The sequence below is a fragment of the Apus apus genome, chromosome 14 (assembly GCF_020740795.1).
Source record: "Apus apus isolate bApuApu2 chromosome 14, bApuApu2.pri.cur, whole genome shotgun sequence".
Taxonomy (NCBI): domain Eukaryota; kingdom Metazoa; phylum Chordata; class Aves; order Apodiformes; family Apodidae; genus Apus; species Apus apus.
The window spans coordinates 11,038,391-11,066,202 of NC_067295.1; the positions used below are offsets into that span (position 1 = coordinate 11,038,391).

At 39.2% G+C, this 27,812-nt stretch overlaps 1 protein-coding gene across 1 annotated transcript; it reads right to left on the reverse strand.

The window, feature by feature from the left end:
* Positions 1-27,812, reverse strand: CIITA (class II major histocompatibility complex transactivator). Its single transcript, XM_051632606.1, has 19 exons — positions 27,747-27,812; positions 21,567-21,704; positions 19,766-19,900; positions 19,276-19,335; positions 17,913-17,996; positions 17,262-17,321; positions 15,618-15,767; positions 14,289-14,420; positions 11,945-12,010; positions 9,520-11,224; positions 9,250-9,420; positions 8,312-8,383; positions 7,549-7,629; positions 5,982-6,074; positions 5,557-5,640; positions 4,682-4,765; positions 4,097-4,180; positions 3,400-3,492; positions 1-2,135 (listed from the first exon to the last, which is right to left on the reverse strand). Exons 2-18 carry the CDS (start codon positions 21,685-21,687, stop codon positions 3,420-3,422), a joined length of 3,255 nt encoding a protein of 1,084 aa, XP_051488566.1. The 5' UTR covers positions 21,688-21,704; positions 27,747-27,812; the 3' UTR covers positions 1-2,135; positions 3,400-3,419.

The window sequence follows — 27,812 nt, forward strand, 5'->3', positions numbered from 1 at the left end:
TACTGTAAAAAGAAAGATGTTTATTAATACGTATAAAAAGATGTATAAAGAAAAACAAAACACTGTAACATTTACAATCTGTACATTATAAACATGCATCTCCCACTAACCTGTAAAGAGTACAGCAGTACACCCAGCATGATTTTACCAGGCCAGACAAGGTCCTGTAACATTCAGCTGCTTGTGTAATACTTAGTACATTCTCAGATTCAGCCAGAGTGAAGTGTAGGTGCAGAATATATCCCTAAAGGGGCATTTGTCATCCAAAGCTTAGTTCAAGGAAGCCAAGGCTTGTGTGGCTGAAGTGCTGTAGGCTGATAGAAACATCACACAGGATTTGGCTCAGACTGCCTCCCATTCAAGCAGCTCAAAGAGCGGAGTGTAAATGAGATTTTGTTCCATGACTCTGGCTAGAGTTTAGCTAGAGGGAAGAACCATGCAGACAGTTCAAAATACCACTTCCTAGTTACAAATATAGTCTCCATAGAGTTTTTCCACCTTGTTCTCTTGTACCATTTCCTCCACGTACTATACCTGGTTTTCTGCTCTCCTTTGATTAACAGGATCAACAAGCCAAACCAACCTTCCTTCCTTCATTCCTTAATTTGTCCACCCTCCATCCCTGCTGTCAAGATTCTGCATGTACTGAAACTTCAGCAGAAGTATAATTTGCTGGAAAGAATATAAAGATTGTGGATTTGGACTGTTTAAATGGGGGACTTTTTGAAAAACAAGTAACAGAGTATTTGAGAGGCTAGTTGAGTGATTCTAGCTTGTATTGTTCCATGGGTCAGTACTGTCAGTGTTTCCTAGCAGAAGAGATTTCAAGGAGGTTGTTGAGATAACACCAAGGCAGAAACCTCCCTTCTCAGTTTATGGAATATCAAATATTCCTTGCTTTTTCAATTCCATTTTGTTTTTCTGTCTCCAAGGTGTGTATCTGGACAGGGAGCCAGAATGCTAGTCCTCACAATCATCTCTGTATGACTGTAAGTTCTCTCCATGTTCACAGAGCTTAAATAACAGAAGATAATAATAAAAGAAAAAAGGCAAAAAGGAGACAATAGGTTTGCTATCACAGTCAGCAGGATCAGTGTTTGGCCCACATATCATTGAGGCCAGCAGTGCAGACACATGGTAATGCTTTGAAATACGTTACTGTCATTGCCTAGTTAAGAAAAACTCTGTAAAAGAAGGCCACACAAACTCCACACAGTAGTGATTCCACTGTCAAGTATGAAGCAGATGCTTGTACATTTATGCTGCCACCTGCAAGTGAGAAACTAAATCCCAAACCAGATACAGGAATGAAGAAATAAAAAATTCAAATTCTCATTTGAGACACAGTAAAAACCTTTGATGACTGTCACTTTGAGGATTTTTGTGCAAGAAACTGAAGCTATTTGTATGCATTTCAATTTCTGCAATGTCAATTTTCCAGTTTTAATTATTTTTTTATCTTTTCTTTTTCCTAATCGTTTTGAAGGATTCAATAACAAGAGAGTGACAGAAAATAGCTTTCTATCCCTAAGACAACATTGGTATTTAGCATCAAGGAAAGAGCCACTTCTAGATTCCTATGGATAATCTTACAATATCAGACTGTTTTATAAGACTGATCATTCTTAGTTATGCTCCTGACCCTAGCACTTCAAATCAGTGCAGACAGAGAAGTGAAATCTGTAACAGAGCTTTGGAAGTCCAAAATCATCACGCAGAATTTGATCACAGTTAGCACTGGCACCATGAAAAAAGGAGATGTGACCTGTCACTACTTCTGATGTTGCAGGTCCAGCAGCTTGCAGTCTATTCTTTGATGAATCAATGGTGGAATTTTATACTATCCATATCCTGTGATTCCTTGTCACCTTTAATGGTGATCACGATATCCAGATGCTCTTTTCATCTTCAAAACTTGATGTTACTTAACTCTTCATCACCTCAGTAGGTGTTTAAATAGCATTTTAAGTGATCTTTAACATTGAACTCTATCATCCACCCACTTCAAGCACCACCCAGAAACTCAATTGTGACTTTTTTCATTTTGCCACTATCATGAAAATAAGCCATCAATTCATAAAGCAGCAAGAAGATAGGAAAACACAGAGGACACCTTCACCTCTTCTTTATGCTACCTGTGAAATGATGAAAATAGAATATTAGATGTATGCCCATTGGCTTAATCACCATTATCATCACCAAAACTATCTATTTGTTGTGCTCTGAAAACAGACAGCAGTGACTGGTAAATGTTGGATGTTTCAAGTTTGAGATACAGGATCCAGACTTCCTGCTAGATCTGATCCTCAGTGCTAAGGAAGAAGAATGTTTCCTCACATACTCATGTTGCTTGAATGTGGTAACTGGTGCCACAGGCATGTGCTGCAAACATGAGAGAACAGCAGTGCAGGGAGATGCAAGGGGCTGTTTATTCAGAGCTGTGTTAAACACATCTTTTGCTGGGTGCAAAAGCTGACCAGTGTCCAAGAATCACTAGCTTTCACATAGCAGAACTCCCTACCAGTGACTGCCACTGCCCTGTTTCCAGAGGAAAATTAAGGTCATTTGGGAGCTGACCAAGGAGAATTTGGCTTCTTCTTCACTGGGATCATTTCACTGTTGCATCCTGTGTAATTTTTTTTGTTTAAGAGTAAGAGGAAGCACATGGCAGAAAACTGAGAGCAAAAATCCTACACAAAAACCTAACTTCCTGTGATTGCTGCAACTCCTTCAAGTCCAGAAGTATCAAGCCAGTGAGATCCTGGTGATCATCAGCACTATTAGCAAATTCCTAACAATGCAATTATTTCAAGGTTCCTTGAAATAATTCAGGCAGAATCCATGAAGTAAAAGTGGCTGCCAGTGGCTAAACCACACAAAACAGGACAAGGAATGTAAGAACCAATGGTTTGCTCTGAGTACAGTGTAGGTGCAACTTTACAGTGAGACAAGCAGCTGTGGAAGATTTGTATTAAACAAAGGAAAAATGAAATTACTTACTAAAAAGCAACACAAAACCACCTCTAAGGACTTCACGACTCATCTATTAAAAGTGAGAAGTGCACAGAGCTATTTAGCTTTCCGCAGCAGAAAAGAGAAGGTGAGCAAGCCAGCTGCCAGTCACTGAGCTGGACTGAGCTAGGAGTCCTAGAAGTCCATTCTTGTTGCTGCAGCTCCTGCAGTCTGCTAGTGCTGCTGCCAGGGAGATAAGGGGTGCAAGGTGGGGGGGGGCAAAGGGGGCCTAATGCAATGCTGATCTGTGCTACTTTGGGGCAGCAGCTCCTTCCTTAGCCATGTATACATGGATGCTGTGACTGTGCCTGCTTGCCAGTGGAACCAGAATCAACAGCTGCCACAAAAACAAGTCTTGCTGTCCCAGGGAACCAGGGTTTATGTTACCTTCACAGGATCATCTGAATCTACACACTGATCCTAGAGTCCAGCTGATGAAGGTGTTCGAGAACTCCATAGGGAATGGTGGGATTCCACATCCTGCAGGGATAAATTCAGAAAGGAAATAGATTTTAAGAAGCATAATTTGCTTCACAGCTTTTTTGTGCATTTGATATATGTTTGTGTTTTGTTTCGAAGTTTGTCCTATAAAATATTTAAGCTATGGAACCAATGAAAATGCATTTTCATTTAAAATAAAACATTTTAGTCACCCATAACCTGGCTGACTCTGGTTATAGGACACTGTACAGGCCTGCCTCCCTAACTGCTCTTTAGCTTCCTATCAAACTCGCTTCCTCTGAATGTGTGCTGGCAGCTTCAATCTATTTAGCCTTTAATGATGTCTGCTCATTGTCTATTCTTCAAACATAAGTCCTGTAGGACAGAGTAGTTTGGGTACTGTGAAGGGAGGCTCAGTATAAACTGTGCTTGATGCAGGAACAGCTTGCTTGCCTGGCATGATTGGGAATTAATGCAGCTGAAATCAGGGACATTTTTAACATTTCTGTGACTGTGTTTGTATTTCTGTGATGTCTTTTTTTGTGCCTCTTGTAAATCTGACAAATACAGAGCACAGCATTAGCATGAATTCTAACCCAGTTTACAGAACAAGATCAAACAAACAGCATATGAAGAGACTTACACCAAGTTCTTTATATGGGGACATTTCCGTAGGCTGTCAGTCAGCTGCTGGGCTCCAACACCAGTTATTTTGTTATACTGAACACTGAGGAAAAAAACTGACTTGGTTAGTCCAGATCACAATGTAGTGGTGTAATCAAACATTTAATGAAAAAAACCCTCAAAACAAACCACAACAACCAAACTATACAGCCTTATCTGCAGATGGGGGAAGAAAGAAAAATAATTTAAAAGATTTTTGACTCAAAAAAATCTCTAATAAAATATTCAAAAGTTCAAACTGGAACATCAATAAGTTAGTTCATCTGAGGGATATCTTATTCTATGTACTCAAGATCCTTCTTCAACTCCCCATGACCCTAATTCCATCTTAAAACCAATTTTCCAGTTTTTATGGTGAGCTGCTCCTAAATCCTTTCTAACCACTGACTATCTGGACTCTGCATAAGCACATTTTCCCTGTGAAATTTCCATGAAATTTGCCTCCCCAAATTCTGTCTCCTCTAGCCCAAGCATGGAAGATTTGAATTTTCAGTATCCAAGTAAGCAAGTTTTCCTGGGCCACCTCCAAAGATTTCATACTCACTCAACCACTCTTAAAGATTCCATCGCAGGAAGAACTTTTGCAAGATTTTCTGCTCCAAAATCACAGATGCTGTTATTGTATAAGCTGCAGAAAACCAAACCAGTGTAGTCACAGTTGAATAGTGGATAATATAAACAGATTATATACTAGAACAAGGAATTTCAGATATGTTTAGTAGGTCAAACTTCCAATTTCTCCTTATCTATTTGCAGTTGGTGTTTAAAGCACTGTTTTATATTTTCTGTGTCAATCAATAAAGGAGGCCACACCCCTGCTCCAGCTAGCACAGCTCTAACAGAAACAGGCCTAGACTCTTATTGAATAATCAAACATTTCTGTCTACATTAGGTGAAATTAAAAATCTGCAAGAAAATGAGGCTCAAAGATTTGGGGCACAGCATTCAAAAGATTTCCACATGAGCAAGTTGTTCCAGAATTGCACACCAGGGCTTCTTCCCTTCATCCAGGCTCAGGCCAGACATCCTAATGGTGTGGCATGGACCACTGGGCCCCTAGCACCAAACACACACTCCATCCCTGCTGGCTGAAGGCTTAGTCCTGCACTCTGCAGGCTCCACACAAGCTTGTAGTAGATGTTGGCCTTGGGTGTGCATTTATACAGGGTATTATTCATAAGTGGGTATTAAGGATTGGATTTAAAAATAAGTACAGTCCTCATTATGTCCCTGAGGTATCCTTCAGTATGTCTAGACTGGCTCATACATTTCTCTTCTCTTCCCTCTAAAGGTTTTATGCAAGGATGAAGTCAAAAGCTTGGCTGCTGCACAGTGTGGATATTAGTTCCACACTCAGCAATTTGACAGAGATAACAAGGTACATTGAAGAAAACAACTGAACAGGATACAACTACTTACCTTAGTGTCTTTAATGAAGACAAGGAAGGAAGGGCTGTAGCTAGTTTCTCAGCACCCACATCTGTTATCTTGTTCTGTGATAAGCTACAGTAAGTGAGATCACTTTGTTAGTTGAGCACATTTATTCTAATCTATTACAATGTGGGAAAATTATTTTCAATGTCTTTTTTATTTAATTTGAAGAGTCTGTTTAGGCCAAATACAGGGAGAAAGACAAAGTATGGCCCTTGAAGGGAAATGAGGAATTGCCATAGGATTAACCAATTTCTCTAATGAATATACCCATTAAGTATGTCCATAGACTCATTGGTCTTTCATGCTCATGGGTTAGTTGTGCCCATAATTGTTAACACATAGTCCCTTAAGGCCCTAGGTTTAATCTATTTCTTTTCAAAATTTTCCAGAACTGTTAACCCTGCACTTACTTTAGTGTTTCCAGTGACTTCAGGGTTGGAAAGACTTCAGAGAGACTCTTTGCTCCTTCATCTCCTATGCCATTTTGACTCAGAGCATCAAGGCTGGGTGAGGACAAAAGGAGAATTAGCTTCCCATTTAATTTAGATTTCTGCATTTTATTGACCTCAGAGACCACTCTGTACATCTTGAGAAGCTCCTTCACTGCAGTAGCCTCAATCAACAAGAAGCATCACACAAACCACAGCTTCTCTAATAAGCAGCTTTCTGCTTCCCAAATTTATACAGCACAGGATTTTTTTTTACTAGTTGAGTGGCTTGACCCAGTTCCTTTGATATGTAAATGCAGCACTTAATGCCTTGCATCCACCATACACTGAAGATTATTAAGATGGTTATGAAATAACTGAGTTCCAGCTATGCTGAAATGAGATTTCCTGTGCACACAGAAATATAGAACTGACAAAATCCTGCAGATGCTGTAAAGCTCTACCTAAACAGCTCCTTCTCCAGATGGAGAGTGTTAGAAATGTTCTTCCTCATTCAGGTATCCAGATGGAATGAATTCTAGATAGTCACAATTTTAGAGAATGGATCTTCTTCTAATCTAACAGACAATGCTGGGTTACCTAGGCCTCATTCCAACTTCAGAGCTTTGTTTTCCCAAAATATCATCAAAAGGTCAGATATAATACAGACAAACAGCCAATGGACTGAGCTGGTAAGACCAAAGGTCTTCTCAAAACCCAGTAATCTTCCCACAGAGATAATGGCAGAATATTGACTATTGTTGCTACAATTATTTCTAGCATAGAGAAGCTTAAAATTCAGACAGCTGTTTTGTCATAGATACAAGAGAATAAATAGTAACTGGTGCTCTTAAAACTATTTTTAATGCTGCTTCTAGTAAAGGAAGGGACAAAGACTGTGAAATTACGTGGGCAAAACAAAACCAGGTACCAGCTAAGTATGGCTGTTTTATTTCTTTTATACGAATCATACCCACAAAGTTCAATCTCTTACAAATTCTGCCAGAAGTCTGGGATGTTGGTTGACACCAGAAGGTGCACAGCACCAGCACAAATGCTGACAATTACCCTCCAACTTTATCTCTGCTTCTGGTTCAGGAGGAAGCCTGTTCTCTCCTGAGGCAGACATGACCATGAGTCCCTCACACCTCACCATGGGGAAGCCAGGGGCTTGGGCACATTATGGAGCTTGAGTGAAGAAACAAGTAATCTGCAGGCAGCATTGATCAGTGCCATGGCAGGAAGGGAGAGCACCCAAGTGGGACTTTCTACTAAACCTTTTCAACAAGGTTTTATCCACTGAGGAGCTGTGGTTAAAGTGGAAGTGACTGAAGGGGTATCGAACAAACCCCTACCAAGTGTCTCAAGGGAGGATGGAGAGCCCTATATTCAGTCTGCTGTTACATTCTCTGAATGTTTTTGTTGTTCAGTTTGTTCAAAGCAAGTAGTGTTGTTGGCAAATAAAATGTTTCTTTTGTACATGAGCTCCCCCATCAGCAAGGGCTGCTGAGGAGCAACATTAGCAAAGTTAATCTTTAGCATTACTCACTCTAGATGTTGAAGTGATGGGAATGCTGCAAGGATTTCCACAAGTTTTAGGAGTCCCTGAAGGCCACACACTGGACCTAGCCTGGAAGAAAAATCAATATAGACATGCAGCTGTGTTTTCTCATGCTCCAAAACAGCAGAAGTTATGAATTTTAATTTCTTCCCCTGCAGCCCCAAATGCAAGCTACTTTACACTCCTCTGAAGCAGCCATTCCCTGCAACCTGCAGCAAGGATTTCTGCTTTGAATCCTCCAGATAAGAACCCCACAAGCCTTAGGTCAGAGCACAGCAGCTTGCACAGAAGCAGCAGAACATGCAGTTGCCACTTATTTGTTACTCTTTTCAAGACTCAACTCCCTTGTTTTAGATTCCTTTATATCTGTTCATTTTTTTATTTCTGTTTTTTTTTTTTTAATTATTTCTGTCTATTTTTTTCAGGTTTTTGATTTTAAGTATTATAATCTTGATAACTGAGATGAAAAAAATAATCTTCTTTTTCCCCAGCTAGTAGTAGAAATCAAACAGAATTGATAGAACCATGTTGATCTGTGTCACTGCAGGAGCCAGACATTATTATTTTTTTATTTTTAGTTTTGGCCATAACTTAATAAATTTAGTTGAGAAAAGCAAAACAGCAATACACAGGTTTACTTAATGATTTACTATAAACTAACTATACATCAGCCTAACAACTGCAGCCAACACCCTTGCATCTTCTCAGTCTTAAATAGATACATTTAAGAACAGAGAGGTGTTTCACTTACGCAAATTCTAGTTTTTGAAGGTTTTTGATGGCAGGAATTTCATAGCTGCTGCAACCAGATGCCTCTTGCACACTAAATAAATCACGGTAGAAGAGTATGATAAATATTCTAGCAATCAAACCAGTGCTTAAAAAATAATTTCTAGTGAACTTTTACAGAAAATAAACCACTACTGCATTAAGTGAGGACCCTGGGAAATTCAGAATAACTTCTGCTCCGATCTTTCTTCATTTGATTAATTTCCGTCTGATAATTTGCTTTCACAGTGCTCTTTTCCCAATAAAATTTAAAAAGACATTCTTCTAATTCAAGTATTTTCTGTCAAACATGAAGCTTATTTTTTGCATATTTTAATCACAATACTCTGCCCCTGTTAAAATGGAAGTCACAATTTTTATTAAAAAAACCCCAAAACACTCTGGCTAAGCATGCTTTTAATTGCAACCAATCCCCATGTCACGTCATAAGCAGGGATGAAACACAGAGTCTGTAGTTCACAGAGCACAAGCTTTTACTTCCTGAGCTGAAGGACTGACTTGGGTCATTTGTGACCAGTGGAAAATGAGACTTCACTTATGGGCCAGGTGCTGCAGGGGGAAGAAGACCAGTTATCCCAAGTTACATAACTGAAAGCAACTGGAAGGCAGCATTGTGAGAGATTAAAAAGAAGTCTGAAGAAAAAAAAAAAAAATACAGCTGGCTTTTTTATTGGCAGTTTTGATAAATATTCTGCATGGTTCTGTCATTGCTCCTCCCTGCCATGACGAACACCAGACATCAGGGCAGGAGAATGCCCCGAGATGACACAAGAGCTTGCACTGCCTGAGCTACTTCTCTTTTGAACAAGCAGAGAACTCCATTCTGCAGCACTGTCAGTGAACCCCCATTTTCTTAAATTGCTAGCATATTAAGATACTTTTGATCATAAATGAGCCTACCAGCTGATCATCTTCTGCACGTCTACAAGGTCTGAAAGGTCACTGATGTCCTTCATTGTCTTTGCCTTAAAGGGGCCAAGAACAAATTTCTCTGTTGAAGCTCTCAGCAGCTCGTAGTCTTTTGTCTGTTCTAAAGATTTCCAGAGCCTGACTGCATCACTGAGGGAGGCCCTGTGAAGTGACAAAACATCAACAGATATGACTGCTGTTGTTGCATGAAAGTGTCATCTACAGACAGTCCTATGAATGACTCTACAAAGAATGACCAACCTGAATGATGCCACGTTCTTTAAGCCAACCAAGTCTTTTAGCCCTTGCATGTCAATGCTGCTGTTTCGCAAATCCAAGGAAAAATCTTTTCTTGACCTTTTTAAAATAGAGTGCACTACATGGACATCAGGTGGTGTAAGACCTACGTCCAGAAAAGACAAGTCTGGTTTGAGCCTTAAGGCCACATGCTGCAAGAGATAATTGTTTTGTGTTTCATAAATACAATGTAAAAGTTCAAGTAACCTCTCCGGACAGAGCTTGTTCATCTTCAGTCTTCTAATATATTTCAAGAATGTTTTCTGCTTCTTGATTGAATGTTTTACATCCTTACTTGAAAGGGAGCAGAAGTAGGGGTCATCCTGGAGGAACAACAAACCAGACAAAAATCGAGGCACTAAATCTAACCAGTTATAAAGTTTTTTCTTCTTGGATAGAAAAGACAGGTACTTGGTAAGACTTTTATCCTTGATCTCTTCTGGCAGGATAAGGTGAAGTGCACCCAAGAAATTCTGAATGATGAAATCAGAGAATGTGCTCCCAAATTCCTCTTCTCCACTATCTGAATGTCTGGGGAATGCAAATGGCAGGAAAAATCCATATTTCAGAGCAAACTCTTTAACTTTCTTAGAAGGAAGATCACTTTTCATGGCACTTTGGTGCTTTTCTCCAAGATACCAGGCTATACGGGCTAGTGTAGCAAGACTCTCTTGATTTTGCATGGTTGTAACATCTGTTTGCATATGTATTATCTTTTGCTGAACAAATTTCAGGAAGATTCTAGAAAGAGTTGAAGGAAGGTTTTTGTCTCCCCTTTCAAGAACTATCTCACAGAGAAAACATACAAATCTACACATAACAGGGCTGTAACAATGACTGAACAAGTACCCACAGTCTTTGATTAATTTCAGTGCATTATCACAGTAAGGTAATCCTTCAAAGTATTTGGTTATGTACAGTTCTCTCTGCTGAGGGGAAAATCCTACTATTTCAGTAGTCTTATCCACTTTGGACACATACTGGTATACCTTGTCTTTTGGTCTTGCTGTAAGTAATAAAGTACAACCTTTCAGTATCTTTTTTTGGATGAGTCCTGAAAGCAGCTCCTTTACACTGCACAAGTCTTTTTCAGGCTGGCTGGCTGAGCAATGAGGGAAATTCTCATGAACATGCAACCCTTCAAAACCATCAAAAATCAGAAGGACTTTAGTAGGATTTTGCAATATATACTCAAAGATCTCTTTGCTACCCTCTTGAGGTTTTACAAAAAATTCAAGCAGCAGATCCTTCAGGCTGTATTTCTTCTCAGGCAAGCTTATTTGTTTGTAGTCAAACCAAAAAACAAATTCAAATTGAGAAAACTCTCCATTGGACCAGTCCTGGCAGATCTTCTGAACAAGAATGCTTTTGCCCATTCCTGCTTTTCCCAGCACCAAAATCACTTTAGTCTCTATGTGTTTACTGTCTGGGATTTGAAATATTTGGCTTCTTTTAAGGGCTGTCTTTTCCTTTCCTTGCTGACTGAAAGTTACCAGTTCCTTTTCCATTGCTTTTGTGCTGTTCTTCCCAGTCTTGGTTTCAGGTTGGCTTTGAACTAGTGTTCCACCAATAAACAGGTGATCAAGAGTTACTTCACGCTCCATGGCCACATATTTGCACACATCTCTGAAATAATCCATGAGTGATGCACAGAAAGCTTCCACTGGCTCTAGAGAAACAAAAAGGACACACAGACTGAAGAAACCAGTCCACAAATTCCAACAACGCTTCATCACAGAATCTTACAGAATCACAGAATCTTAGGGGTTGGCAGGGACCTCAAAAGATCATTGAGTCCAACACTCCTGCCAGCACATCACACAGGAACATGTCCTGGTAGGGCTTGAATGTCTCCAGTGAAGGAGACTCCACAACCTCTCTGGGCGGCCTGTTCCAGGGCTCTGTCACTCTCACAGTAAAGAAGTTTTTTCTGATATTTACATGGAACCTCCTATGCTCCGAGCATGGAGCTCATGGCAGTTTTATTATTATTATTATTTTTAAATTACATCATTTTAATATGGTCAAAATACATCAGTTCCCATCAAGCATGTAGGTCTGGATTTGTCCCAAGCAACTGTAGGTACTTGAGTTAGGAGTGCAGGCACAAAAGACACTTTTAGACCTATGAACTGAGTAATTTTGGAGGTATCTATGCATATGACAAAACCAGGTAAGTATAGTGACCTTCTTAGTAGGTGCTACAGCTAGATACCTAAAGTTAGACAAGTGTAACATCTTAAAAACCGGAACTGTGGTCAGACACTTGGAACAGCTTCGCCAGTTATTGAAGGACAATTTCTAACAAGTAGCTTTTCTTTATGGAGGGAAATACTGAAAAATTAGCCAAAAAATACTAGAAGATTTCATTCAAGAGTTCTAAACTCACTTGGTCTTTTGAAAGGTTCTTCAGAAGGAATGACGGTAACTTGGACCTCTTTGAACAGTTCTGAACCTGAAGAAACAAAATAATACACTTGAGGAAGACAAGTAGATAGTAATTGTCTCAGCTTTACTAATTTTAACAATAAGACTAATACAAATTTAAAGTTCATTGCAATATATATTATATGCCATCCAGAAAGAGAGATCTTTTATTTATCTTCTGAGAGAAAGGAAAAAAGTCCTCACACAAGTACAATTCACCTGATGTGAACTGTTGCAGGCAGTATGACACCAAACTAGATGACAGCTGTTCCACAGCTGAATGAAGCAGAAGACTCAGCACAACAAGGTGACATCCACTGATCTGTCAGTATTTTGCATAAATTCACATTCACATGGACTTTTTTTTCATCGAAAGCAAGAGCTTCCTTTTGTTATTCTACACTTTGTAACCAAGTGTTAAGGATACAACTCACAGGGAAGTGACTATTGCTAACAGAATTTACCCATTAGTCTTCCTGACAAAGTACTGTCACTGTCCAATTTTCTTTTTTTTTTTTTTTTTTTTTTTTTCCCTCCAAACTACTGCAGACTTTTACACTTGGTCAGATGAGTCTGCCATACACAAAGAAACTGGGATTTTTTTCAGAGAATGCATATTTCCTACAGACTGGTAATGACCAAATATCAGTTTTGACAAAACTTTTGGTAGGAAAAACTTTGCAGATGCTGGACAGATTTTAAATGGACAGAGACTGTAACAAACCCAACCTCATCAATAGTCTCATGGTAACCACTCTCAGCAGTGATGTGGAAAAAACCCAACAGAAAAAAACAGGTTAGTCTCCCATTTCTACAAATGTATTGATTACCATAATATTTGGTTCACCTTGACGTAAAATGTGGTTAAAAAAATATAAATCTTAAAAGTTTCAGTGATCTGGAAACCAATTCCTACTCTGCATGCCAGCAACAGATGAAATGGTTAGAGTTCAGAATTGCTTCTAGCAGGGAAACAGCCACAGACTTCTAAAAAGCAAGTCCTTTCTCCAGTGGAAGAATACATTTGATACAGAGATAGTTTTCCTTCTTGTAGAATAAAAATAAACTCAAAATATTAAATAAAAAGGGGACATGTCTATTTTCAGAAAGGTGCCTGGTTTTTGGATTACTATTTATTTTAGTAAATAAAACCAGGGAAAGCTGCAATGATGCATTTAGATGTGAAGCAGCATTGGTCAAATCAATCAGGTGTTAATAACTTTTCAAAAAGGAAAAGGGACTGCCTTGTAGGTTTATGTGCTGTTTTTTTCTGCTGCATTTGGAATTGAGGCTTGCAACATACTCATATATCTTGTGCTGCTGTAAATCTGTTGGAATTATTAATCTTGTATATTCACATAAGCAGTACATATAATTTACAAATACTTCTCCAAATGTAGGGGTATTTGCGTATTAATCCCAGTTTTGGGTGGTGTTTGCCGCCAGAGGGCAACAACACACTTGTACTAAGGTGCAAGCAGTTACCACCAGGGAGCAGAGATCAGAAACTAAATAAACACTGAAATCAAGCTCCCTGTTCTAAGAGCTCTCTGAGGGCTGGAGGAAGTGTCTGAGGAAAGTTTGCTACCACAGGTGGGATTGTTACACCGTGACCAAGGCTCTTGATTTCTTTACAAACCTTTCTGCATATTAGGCTTCTGTATTGTTTAGTTAAACAAAGTATTAACAGTTTTGGTTTTGGGGCTTCTATGTGAGTTGACTGCAGCCTGGCTTCCAGGTCTGAGGTTTTGGGGTGCTCAGGCCATACTGGTATCAGCCCAGCTTCCACTTCTGATGGTGCTTCAAAAGCCTTTGTATTTTTTTAACTAAACAAGTTGTCTTCCAGGAATTGGAACTCATAGCAAACACAGTGGCTTGCTGCTAAGATATAGTTGAGCCTGTAGCTCTAAAACCCTTTATCTGCTCTGTATTTTGGACTAGACTGGGCAGCCAATGACCAATACAAAGAGGGAAATGCCATTAATTTTTATTTTCCTCATGAAGGTGAATATGAGTAAAGCCTGGAGGGGAGAATTGGCTTTGGGTAGAAGGAATATGCTCCCTCATCCAAACAAAAGTACTGCATATATAAAATTAATTTCCTACTTACTACATAAAATAACTGGAAAACTTGGGTATATCAATGTTTCTGTGGAAGAAGTCAGCACTGGCAAGAAACAAATTATAGTTTTCAGCCTATTGTAGCTATTGGTAACTGAAATGAGGGAACTTAGTACTTTGTTGACAGCATTGATTTTCCAGTACTTTATGCCTATTTCTGAGGATAGAAAAGTTATTGCTCTTACCTGTATATATTATAACATCAGAATAGCCATTTCCAAGAACCAAGTTAAATATCTGCTGAGGAGGATCTGCAAATCCTGTATTCTCTTGGCTTCCTTTCATACCGACAGGGAGACACTCTGGACTCGAGGGTGCTAGAGGTCATGAAACGAGTGCGGAATAATTACTCTTCAGTTTTTAAAGGCTCCTAGTTTCTAAAAGTTTCTAAGAAAAAAAAAAAAAAGCTTCCTAAAAGCTACTTAAAACTTTTCTGGCAGCTTCTGAACAACTATTCTTAGAGAACAGTTTGTGAACCAGAATTCATAGGATCACATGAGGTCCATAGAATCCATGAAACAAACTCCTTAAAGGTATGATGAATGTGAAACACATTCTCCAGCTTTTAGTGACAACTGCTTTTTGATAGTCTAAAGAGAAATTCTATTAACAGAACAAGTGCTTAAGACTAAGCTTGTAAATGTATGAGCCAGAGATCCAGAAGAAAAAAACATATAAATATGATATATCTGAATTTTACTTTTTTCCCTTGCACTACACCTTTCCCACATAACTGCACATCATGCAGCTGGTACAAGCAGCTAGCAAGCATCCTTCTGAACTCAACTGGGAAATTTTTTTGATGATGCAGTGCTTGCAATTTAATCAGCCATAGCTCTGAGTGTGACAGAATTTCTTCTGCTACTTTGTGCTGTTTCAGCTAGCATCAGATACTTCAAGACTTCAAACTTATCCACTGCTTTTTGGTTCATTTCCAGCACAGATCTATCAGTGAAAGCTGTGAATTGTCTTTGTCATTAGCACTGCCAGCACACCACAAGCACCTTCTGCTATACAACATGATCATGGCAAGGTGGCTACACAGCCCACCACTTGGATTAGTACTCAGTTTTTGTAAACAAACTTCCAACCTAGATTTTGCTTTACTAGTGCAAATATCATTATTCTGCAGTCATTTACAAACCTCTGGACAAAGAAGAAATTGGAACTAATCCAAAGTTTATTAACCAAAGTTTTGTGATTTCCTGTGCTTAAGTAAGTAATTATTTAGGGTAGCATATAGTAAAGAATTCTGTTCTCTTATTTATGAATATGCATTTCACCAATTAAATGAAAAAACTCATTATTTTTCATTAGGGCCAATGCACTTCTCATTTCCTATGAATATTTTTAATTCTTCCAGTGAGTGCCACACTTTTAAGCCCTTGATTGAAAAATTGCAATACTTGTTTTCCCTCACCATAGTCTATAACCAGATTTATAAGAGAGTTTTCCTGCCCCTTGTATAAATCAAGCTGTGTACAGGTGCAGACTTAGAGCTGTACTGTACCTACCAGGAATTATGGAACTTCTCTCCAACTCGTTGGCAGCAGGAACAGAAAAGGACATGTGCTGGTTGGATAGTGAGGCAGAGCTGGCTGGATGGTTGCTGAGAGGCATAGCTAAGAAATTGCCATTCCCTGCAGACACTGCAGGGGCTTCCACTTGAAAAAAAAGTCGAACAAAAGGAGAAAGTTATTTCATTGCTAGAAGCTAAGGAGGCCAAAGAGGTCTCAATATATTTCTTAATCAGAAACTGCTGTGCCATTTCTTTGTTGAAAGCTCTCCTTGTTAGTGTGCCATACACACAGGCTTTAAAAAGTGTCAAATCTATAAAGGAATTTAAGTAGAGAGAAGGTTATCCACCTTTAAACGGTATGAACTGCCAGGAACTTGACCTGTGTCTGAGTAAATACAACCAGCAGGTACCAGTTCAGTCAGAACTGTGATTACCATCCAGATCCAACAAATGTATTTTTTTCACAGCTAATTCTGTTCAAACCCACCCCCAGAAGTCAGCATGGATGTTGAAAACCAGCTTGGGTCACAGTCCCAGCGTACAAGTGTGCTCTAGGACTTTCATCCAGACTATGCCAGTTCCTTAGCAATTGCTGGCCTGAATTTTTATGAGGTGCAGTCCATGACCTAAGCCCTCTGTATGTCTCTCTAGGATGCACACTGGCTTTGGCTGTCCACCCTGACACATACTTTGCCCAAGGGTTTTGGTACAGTCAGAGTTCTCATTAGGAGGCTTGGGAAGTGTGCTAGTGTGCTCTAATGTGCATGTGACTTCAAAACACTGTATAATATATTCATCAAAAGGTGATTCTCTCACAAGGATTTTGGAAGTCTTTTGCTGGTTTAGCTATGCCTGAAACACCCATGTAGGCTACATACAGCTGGGTAAGAACTTTAGCACCAGTTTACATGTAGGGAACAAGTTATAGCCTGCCTGCTGGCCACAGGTAATGCCCTGTAGATGGTCTAACCATGTGTGACACCTTGAAATTTTTCCCTTTCTCCCATTCTTATTTTGTTTTAAAGCACTGTACAGCATAAGCTGGGCCAAGAAGCTGTCTCTTCATAGTTATTTCACTAGGATGTTTCACTGGATTTTTGGAAGGTGTCACACAACAAAGAGGATCAAACCCAGGAACTGCCAGACTATGGCCTAAGTAACATTACTCATTCTAAATAAAAGATGTATGTGATAAAGAGAAGAAAATTTGGCACTGATCTATTTCTCCACTGTTTTGTTTTCTTCTCTCAGATTAATTTAGAAAAGTTCAGCTGTTCCTCTGCTGACACTAAGGAAGTAATATTCCTGTCACCCAGCAGGAACATGTGCTTTTGAAGCACAAAGATCCAACTGTTCCCAGGCTACAATGTAGGTGTCCCTAAGATGCACGGTTTGATAGCTACTACTGATAAGAGACCACAGATTTGTTGCATCATGAATCAGTCAGAGATGTATGAGAATGTGATTCTACAGTCATTTCTACTCTGCTGGAAGAAGAAAGATGAAAATGCATGGTGATGCTGTATCATCAAATCTATGAAAGCAAACTTTCCCTAGAAGGTAGAGATACAATACCTAACAGAGCATGAGACTTTGGAACAGGAGACAATAATAATTTCCTACTTAGCCAATAACTTACCAATTTTCCTGTATTTGGGTACTGAAGCATCAGAGCAACTCTCTGAAGAGCTCAAGAAGGCTGAAAAATGAAAAAAAGGTGGTAAGTGACAAAAATTGAACCAGTTTGGTAATTTTAAGTTTCCACCGTGGAAAATTAACTTTTTAAAGTAGAAGAAGTGTTATGGGTTTCAATTCAGCTATTTTACAAGTGTACAGGTCCAATGTATAAAACATGAATGTGAAAAGTCTCATTATTTTACTCTGACCATGAAAGTTCAATTAGGCTGTAGATTTTTTTGTGCCAGTAAGCAAATATTTTGGCTGCTGTTCTTGCTATTAAAGAGGGAATCGTCCAGCTAATGTTTTTCTAAGCTATGGATACACTGAAAAAAAAATAAATCACTGTTTTGCATATTTTAAAAAAGGAAGAAATAGAACATGCTTGATGTTATGTTATAGAAAAACAAATTCTGTGAATTGTAAAGGTTGTACTTGGGGGAGCTGTTTTCATTCTCAGAGCACAAGAAGAGCGAAGTCAGAGGAAGCACATCTGGGCGTATCAGTGAAAAACTACGAGAGATGCATCGAGGGGGTGTTAAAATCAAAGTGCTGTAAAATGCAAATTTAGCATTCAAACACTGCAGCCTTTCTAACTCTGTTTTTCACTTACTTCGTTTGTGACATTTCTGCATCTCTATGTCAGTAAATTTCTCGGTGTTTTCAGCAGCCATTTCATCCAAAATAAGGCTCCCTGCTAAAAACATGAAATATTGCCACACATCAACCTTTGTTCTCCTAGAAAAATTATAATAAGAGGTAAAAGCAAGAGGAACATACCAACTGGCACTGAAGACAAAATATGGTCCAAATAAAAGATAAAAAATAAAATAATGTGATAAAACACATATCCAGATCCATACAATTTAGAAAGCCCACAGAGTTCTGAATGCAGACTCTGTTACCTTGTGTTAGTTTCTGAATTGCAAAAAAACAATCTACTGTCAGAAATTCAGTGTGATCTCAGTACTAGTAAAGTTACTTATTTTATGTATGAAAAGGATTAGGTCCTTTAAGAGACAGAAGAAAGAGTTCTCAAGAGATGCAATATTTTGTATTGTAAGGACTGTGAAATATCCATACCATTCTTCAACTGGCAAATAGTAACATTGTGTCTTGTTTCCTTTAAAGCCAATATAAATTTTGCCATTAAGTGACAAAATCCCCAAATTCCGAGCACAGCAGGGAGTAGTAAAAAGCATTTTTAAAGTCACGTGAATGTAGACAGAACTGCCATAGAGGAAGACTGACCTTTCATAAGTGATTCCAAATGACTTCGCTAAAACACAGAACAGGATATACAGATATTCTATGAATCTGATTCTATAGATTTCCCAACAGCCACGTAAGAGATATATATATATTTCCTAAAATAGCAAATAGCTGCATTTGTGCCACTACCAAAACAATGATTTTATACCAAAAGCCAAGTCGTTATCTCTGACCAAGCACTGAACGAAGGAATAATTTTCTACATATGTATTATACCCTTGCTGCATTGATCAGGGTGAGAGTAAAATTTGACATGTTTTCTCAGGCAGCTTCGTGCATCCTGGACAGAAATAAGTGTGTGTGAACTACATTTGTAGCCACGCCAAGTCCCCTGGGTGGGCCAGGTTTAATGAACTTTTGTATATCATCTGTGTTGTGCTCAGAATAAGTCTAATGCTAATTGAGGGCAAGTACTGCAGTAGGCAGTACAGCTGTGTGTACACAATGGCCATAGTGATGTGATAAGCAATGTGGCCATCATTGGCCAGAGAGAAAACTGCCATCTTTGACAAAGGCCTGCAAAAATACAGAAAACCCTCAGAGTTTGCCTAGTAAATCCTTGGGGACAGTTCCCAGAGGGAAAGAAGAGGATAGCAGATGTGTAGAAGCTTTACTACTACTCAGATTGTGGGGATGAGGTACAGTGCAGGTGTTAGTCAAAACACTGTCATGTAGAAAATTAATCTATGCCACATAAATCTTACCAAAAATGTCTTCCATGTGCTTCTCTTGCTGATCTTTTAGCACATAGTCTGCTAATTCAGCTAGCAAGGAGGAGGAAAAAAAGAAAAAAGGAACACAGTAATGACACCACACATTTCACATCAAACTCTTGTAAGCTTACTTTGACTAACAGAATTCTGCAGTATAAATGAAATAGAAGAGTTAAATTAAGGTTTTTTTTCTGATGAGTTGTAGTTCAGGAAATGAAAATTAAAAATGAGAAGTTGAGACAGGAAGTATTAAGCAGAAGGAGCCAACAATAGTGAGATTTTCCCCGAATAACCACAAGCTACTGTTCATCTGTTTCCCCACAATGCACAGTTTTGGGTACCCTGGCTAGATCTACCATGCATGAGGGACAGGCCACTTGAGCATAGGCCACTTCTTTAGCCTGAAAATAAAATTTGTAAGAAATAGCTATTGCAAGTGACTGGAAACCAATGATTTCAAAAGTAAAAATTGCTTTCATACCTATTCTAGCATAAGCTTCTATGGTGTTGGAACAGAGACACAATTCTTCCCCATTTTCATCACTTTCCTTTGGATACAGGAAATCCATACTATTGGACTGCTCACAGTTGCTGGCATCAACTTCAGGATCCAGAACTAAGAAGGAATACACAATGAATACCTTCACCAAAGAATAAAAATAAACAGATAGCAGGACATGCAGAAAAGGCAGATTGGTTACTTCAGCATAAGGCTTTGGCTCTTGGCTGTATGTTGGCTAAGTAGAAACAGGACTAAACTATCAGTAATTTGTAGTTACCCAGAAATCAACACTTTCCTTTTGCTAAACATTGAGACTTCATCTTCCCTAGTAAATAAAACAGTTCCACAGTCCATTTTGTGACAAGTGTGGCCCAGGCTCATTAATAATATTAAACCTTCTTACTCTTCAGGATATGGTGATACCATAAAAATTTCCTGTTTGGTGCTGGGTCCTTGCTAACCCTTGAACTGCAGCTACAAACTGCCTATTGAAGCTGCTAGTTGGCCAAGGCCAAAAACTTGTGAGGGACCATGCTAACATCTTCACAGCAGAGACATCCAGCTACCAATAACTGGCACCATGTCCTGACAATGTTCAGTTTACCTACATCATTTCAGACATTGCTAAGGCTCAAAAGTATTCAAATCAGTAAAACATTTCTGATCTAACGAGTCAGTCCTTGATTCATAATTCATCCTACTATCAGTCACTGAGCAAGTGAGGCCATGGGAGTGAAGAAACACTCCTGCAGGTGTTATTAACAGTCCGAATTTGAGAGACCAAAGTTCAACCTGGGAAATAATCAATCACAAAGATGATTAGAGATCCTTGTGCTCAGTTGTCCACTGATTTGACCATGTACTTGCTGACATTGGTCACTTATGAGAGCAACAAGGATGTGAGGTGGAACCCTCCAATTTTATCCTCCATGTTTTATACCTATTGGGCCCAGAGCTATAAGACTTCACATCTGGTACATATCTGTTCTTCTCCTTTCATTGCTACTCTCAACCCACAGCGCAGCTCATTTATTTAAATGAGCTCACCTATTGCTCCACAACAGTCAGCAGCACAGATACATTTTCATACTTTTATGTCAGCAAACTCAGGGAGAACGGAACATCCTACAACCTCCTCACAGATGCAGGAGAAGAAAGTTTGAGAGCCAGGGCAACCTCCCAGCGTGATTACCTCCCAACTTATGAGCAAGAAACTATCATCTTTATGCCCCCTCTGTCACAAAATCATAAAATCAGTGATCTGTGCCCCCAAAAACTGTAAAAAGGCAACTGGTAGTGAAAGTCAACTGTGTTGGTGCCTTAGGATCACAGAAGGAAATTAAATGCTAGTTTGCTGGCAGACTAACTTCATCACAAACTTGTCTGAAAGTCTCTGTTTTGTAAAGCTTTTGGCTTGAAGCTACAAAAGTGTCAATGACACTTGACCAGTTTAAAATAGGAACATTTGCAAATAAAATAGTTACAGCAATGATATCCAAACTGAAGACATTAGCCTCACACCTTGGTGAGTGACATGCATAGTATGTTTTGTTAGACTCACTGAGCAGGAAGCTGTAAATATGTATGTTTAAAAAACACGATAGTTTCTGGGAGGAGTATTTTATACACAAATAGAAAGTTACTATATATTAAATCAAGCCTCTGTTGAATTTATTCCAGCCACCATGATAAACCGCCATTAGATGGCTAATATGTGAGAAGTGATGGTAATAACTTTCAGCATGATGATTAATTGAGCATTTGTTAGTGTTTTACTAACCTGGAAAGAAGTCACCTTCTTCATCTCCAGGTGGCTTAGCATCAAGAAAAGTATGCAATAGATCAAGATCACCATGCAGCATAGCAAGATAGCCATTTTCAGGCAAAAAAGCTGAATCCATGATTTGTCTCTTGCTGTCTGAAATCAAATTGCAAGCCAGTTAGCTATGACAAATACACACTTTTTGTCAGCAAAAATGACAAGTCCTGCACTGTGGCTTTCTGTTGACAAGACACTGAGATCTTCAGGCTATGGAACTGGTCTTGGCTACCAAATCTTGCACTGGTTTATAACCCCAAGTTATTTAAGCTTATAGATGCAAATACAGCTTGCAATGAGATTTATCCATCTTTTACTCCAATGAGAGGAGTGGTATAATGCAGTATGACCACCTGGACCAAAAGTGCCAAGTATTGAATCAGTCACAACTCCTTTTTATCGGGATAAAAATGCTGCAAGCACAGATACTGGGGAAATGAGAAGACTGCAGGGAAGAGAATGGAAGAATAATCCCAGATTTTAATGTCAGGATGATTTCTTCACAGGGGAAGCAGCTTCTGGCTGGGATACTACACCCAGTTCCTAAGCCCTGGAGGTGGCAACTAGGAGACATCCCCTCAGCACAAGGAATAGTGAAAGGCAGAACACTTATTTTACATAATTATTTCCCAAACCATATGGTTGATTGTGTACACAATGGCATGATCACCTCAGAGATTAGTTTCTGGTAACAGAGCACGTACTGACACTTTGGAATCTATCAGAATTATTTTTTAATCAGTTTCCATTCCCCTTCAGAACTTACACACATATCTACTAACGAGTTGGGAACTGCTACAGCTTTTCAGGCAGAGAGCCATAGAGTATCCAGACAAATCTGACAGAGCTAAGGTGCTCCGTGCTCCAGTCACCCATGTTTATGTGAGAACTGTTTAGACTGCTGCAGCTATATTTCTTGATAAAATTTATCTCTTCCTCCACCTAATTTTAAATCCTTTCTATTTCCTTCCAGTTACTGCGGCAGGCACAAGAATAAGCTCAAGCATTCCTCCTGAATATTTCACAGGTAGGGGAATAACACTGCTTGTTGCTTATTCATCATCTTTATCACACTATTTAAAAAACAGATATTGGCTCCTCAGTGTTTACAGATCACTGATACTAATGCCACCCAGGCTAGTGATCCAAGTAATTTACTCCAACCGAATATTGAGAAGCCAGCATGAAATGAATTACCAGCAAAATTTCTAAACCATATTCTACTAAATAGGCGTCTGCAGACCACAACCATAAGTTTCAGCTGGGCATCAAGCACTATATTTTGCAATGAAGAATAGCTATAATATGGCTGTCAAATATTCTGCCTTTAGCAGAATGCCACTGATGACCCTAGCTGCACGTCTACTTTCCTGAGATGTGTAAATGTGGAGCAACCTGCTCTACCATTCAGTCCACCTGCAATGTGAAAAAAGATAAATACAGGTAATACTGCAGCTCTGATGAAAGAAGGCAGAGCAGGCCTGCTCATACTACCACGTGCTGTGTTGTGATGAACTAATCTTCATTCCTCTTACCCCTTCATGGGGTTGTCCCTCTGAACAGCTTGGAAAGGGACCTCACTGTGTTCCACTGCAGCAGACACCAGAATCCAGAGCTACAACACAGAAGAGCAACTAATTCAGTTAGTTCTCCTTTTTCATGTTGTATGGCCTTGTTACGTTACCAAGATTACAGAAATTTGATATTATTGCCTGCTGCAGTATAAATGGAAAGCAGAAGTTGATGAACCTGCATGAGAACCAAGAACAAGATTATAAACATACTAGATGAAATTTTCCTTTTGTTGCAACATTTTGCATTGCCCTTTCCTTTGTTGAATAAATATAAAATCTAAACAGAGTCAGGGCTTTTGGAATGCCAGGTTGCCAGACTTTGTGAATAACACTATTAAAAATAACATTATTATAGAATAAAGAATGTTGGCAAAGAAAGCCAACAGGATGCTGGGCTGCATCAACAAGGGCAGCACCAGCAGAGATCAACAAATCATCATCCCACTCTACTTGGTGCTTGTCAGACCACATCTGGAGTATTGTGTTCAGTTTTGGTCCTTGCTCTACAAAAAGGATGGGACAGGCTGGAGAAAGTCCGGAGAAGGGCCACAAGGATGATCAGAGGACTGGAGGACCTGCCATGAGGAGATGCTGAGAAAACTGGGTTTGTTCAGCCTTGAGAAAAGAAGACTTCAGGAAGACCTTATTACCATGTTCCAGTACTTAAAAGGTGGCTACCAAGAAGATGGAGACTCCCTGTTTACAGAGAGTAACATGGAAAAGACAAGGGGTAATGGGCACAAGTTGTTCCTGGGGAGATTCCAATTGGACACAAGAGGTAAATTTTTCACCATGAGGACAGTCAAACATTGGAATAGTCTCCCAAGGGAAGTGGTGGATTCCCCCACATTGGACAGTTTTAAGTCTCAGCTTGACATGGTGCTGAGCCATCTCAGATAAACTATAGTAGTACCAGGAAAGGTTGGACCAGATGATCCTTGAGGCTCCTTCCAACCTGGCATTCTGTGATTAAAGAATTACCTCAGAGTCAATGTAATTTTGGGGCTAGAGACAGAGAAGTAATTGGGCAGAAGCTGTAAAGGGAATGCAAGACAGACAAATGCATCAGTCCAAGTTCAGTAATTAGTAAACTGCTTAATTATAGCACACAAAGAAAAGGGCAAGTCCTATGAAAAGAGACTAAGTATAACTACATCTTCATGGAAATACTAAGCTTTAATTATATCATAGTCACTAGAGCTTTTGTTATTAAAACCTTTCTCTCAATGGAATTTCCCTGGTGATAAATACATCAGTAATGAAAAATATTTTTTGGCTACAACGGTCAAGAAGTCAGGAGAAAACCAAGAGTAAGTCTTGCCAGTGCCAAGTCCAGCTAGACAGCTGAAATTAGAACCTAAAGTGTTCTATAACACAGGAGCATAGGAGTGAGAGAAACACAGCCTCTACCCCGGGAAGAATGAAGATTGCCACTCTGAAGAATGAAAAACTTGATTACTTGTCTTTTTTGTTTCACCGGTCTGAGTGGTCCTCAGCTTACCCTCTTTTTGCTTCATGACTTCAGTTTTGACACAAATTTATACATAGCTGTCTTTCTATTGACTACACTGGATTTGGGGTGCTGTGATTTCTTTCTGTAGCTGAACCAACACATTCTTAAGAGCAGCTGTGCTTTGTTGCATTAAAATCGTGGTGCCACCATGGAAAGGACTCTGTCCAAAGGTGCAGGAAAGAAGAAGTGAGTTTTGGAGAGATGGAAATTTCTGCACCAAGAGAGCCAGAAGCAAGTGGAATTACACTTCAGGGACAGCAAGTGTTTTGCTGTGTGTCGTAACTGAAAATGAAACCAGATATTACCAAACTTGTTTACTACAGCAATTCCTTTCCCAGGGCTTCCCCTTTATCTCACAGTATCCCAGCAGTCCCACATCCAAGACCAAAGATGAATAAGCTCTGTAATGCTCAGCATTTTCTCTGTTATTTCATACATGGTTTCACACTAATAATACAGTCCCTTGGGGGTACCATATATTTTGCTGCCGAAACGGATGTTTGGCACATTTTCACCTCAGAGGACTAAAAAATGCCACAGTACTTTGTGTCAGGGCTGGGAGCACTGAGCCAGCTCTCAGAAGGGAGGCAGACCCCATACTGACCCACAAGGCAAAGGACTGAAGCCCCCAGGGCTGCCTGGGCTCTCCTTTGTGACAGGCCTCCAGGCACAAAGTGCACATGCTGAGAGGGGAAAACAAGATGTCCTTGCAAATGTATTTCCATGCCATTCAGAAAGTTCAGTCCTTTGTTGTTTGGACACTGGTTAAGCCAGACTTCTTTTCTTTAAACCTTGAAATAACACCTGCATCACTATATTTGGTAGACTTGTGCTCCCACTGTATTACTTCTGCAGAGACTCAGTGCCTACCTGCTGCAGCAAGGATTCTACTTGGAATACATTTGTTTTAGCACAGTATTCTTCATTTACATCATAAAGTTATGATTAATTTCTAAGATTCTCAATGGTTTTGTCAATGCTCTTTTAGAATCCAAGTGACACCATAAGAATTAAAAATGCTGGAAAAGTATTAAAAGAAATAGTGAACATGACCATAACAGGACAAAGAATTCAGTTAAAGAGGGATTAAGTGTTCACTTAAGTCACATACAAGTCTGAAGAGTTAGGTGAAGCATTTTAGATTTCTAGATGTAAGGGAGGTGGTTGAGAGCTATCATCTTACACCAATAATTTGATTTAACCACATCTTATATTTGAAAGGATCAACATATTAAAGACTTCAGACTAATACATAAAATCAAAAGATTTCCAATAGAACAGAGAAGGATTGTACAGGCAATAATGTTTTCTTCCCAAAACTCTGTTGACATCTGAACTGACAGGTAATAATGTCTCACATGAGTACAGAGGGTGAGAAAACTGAAAATATGTAATTTCAGGAACAGAGGAAACCCTTGCAATTTAATTTTTGTGCCCGTTCAGGAAGCTGAGGATAATTCCTAGCAAAGAGTAGTAGTGCCATGCATATCACATGTTTCTTAACCTGAGTATGACAGTGTTACAGCTCCCAGTCTCAGATGAGGGAAAAATAAGAGAGCAGAACTGTTGTGAAGACTGGATGTTAAAAAATTAAACACAAAGATTGCTGAAGAAATGTTATTTTCTTGCAACATCCCAGACTCATTAAGTGCTACACATTCACCTGAGTGAAGCAGGCTGGCAAAAAACAGGTTATATTAAACTCTAAATTAAGGAGTCCAGTGAAACACTAGTACTTTGAGCTAAAATCTCAGTAACAGCAGCCATAGTTTTAAAGCCTTTTTATTTTATTTTATTTTATTTTTAAACAGCTTTAGAAAGCGTCTCTTCTTCTGCACCCTGGTTATGTCATTTTGCATAATACACACACCACACGGTGGGGATGTGTTTCCTGGCTGTTGTCTCTGGCAGTGTTTTGGGGCAACACTCTCTGGGAGGTGGGCAAGCCAGCAGTGAGGAGGAATCAACTCCCCTCCATGCTACAGTCACCTGTCTCCCTTTCCTCTCCTCAAATCCACTACTAACAATTCCTCTGCTCCACAGGTACCAAACAGATTTTCCTTTCTTCCATTCATAAACTGCAAGTAATGGTGCTCAATTTATATTTAGCTTTGAAGTTTTCAGTTTCTATTTCAGATCTATGAAAGGCTTACACATCTGACAGCCAGTTTAATTTTCCTGTTGTACTACCAGGTTTTAAAAAAAGAGATTACATTTACAGACAGTCTTTATCTTGCCAATGGAGTGGTGTGTTACTTTCCATGGGCTTTATACTCTAACACAGAAGAACAACAAAGATGATGCTGGAAAAAAAGCTGCTCTATATCCTGTCACATTCTCCTTTATCACCCTTAGAGATGAATGTAAAGAAGTTAGAACAAGTATCAGGTAGAGGAAGTTTCTGCCTTCAATAAACTTCGCTGTATAGTGACTAACACAACAGATAAAAGCAACGTTACTAGTTGAGATAGCAAGTTCAGGCAGACTAACAACATACTGTCCTGCAGGTGTCAGACTTGTGATTTGAGAGCAGAATTGCTTTCCATATCCAATACCACCTAGCATGTCACAGCTCTTCCATCCCAGCACTAAGATGAAATAAAGCAGCACAGCCGACACCTTGCCTGTAACATTTTTTTGGCAGAAAAAAGTACATTTACACTCAGAGACTCTCTTAAAGACAGAATTTCAGCCATCCTAAACAGAAAGTATAGCTCTAAGTTGTCTTGCCAGATCTGTTAAAATAATTTATTACATGAACTTGAGTTTCACTTTCGATAGGAGCAGCCTTTATACAGAAAGCAAATGTGTTTTTTCAAGTCTGAAACAAACTACAGCAAGCTTTTGAGCAAGTAACAGGGCTAGCCACCGGACAATATTGCTAAAAATTCTCCAAAACTTCACCTTCATTTAGACTTCCATCCTACTAATATTTAGAGCAATACAAGTCCAGATACTGACACACTGTATTTCACAATATCCACAAAAGGTAAGATAAGATGAATTTACCATGACAAAAGCACTGCATTCAAGAGATGAGGAAAAAAAACTGACCTTGAGAAACTGGAAAGTTCCTCTTCTTCCACTCTGGATACAGTACTAGAAAATGAGAAGCACTGC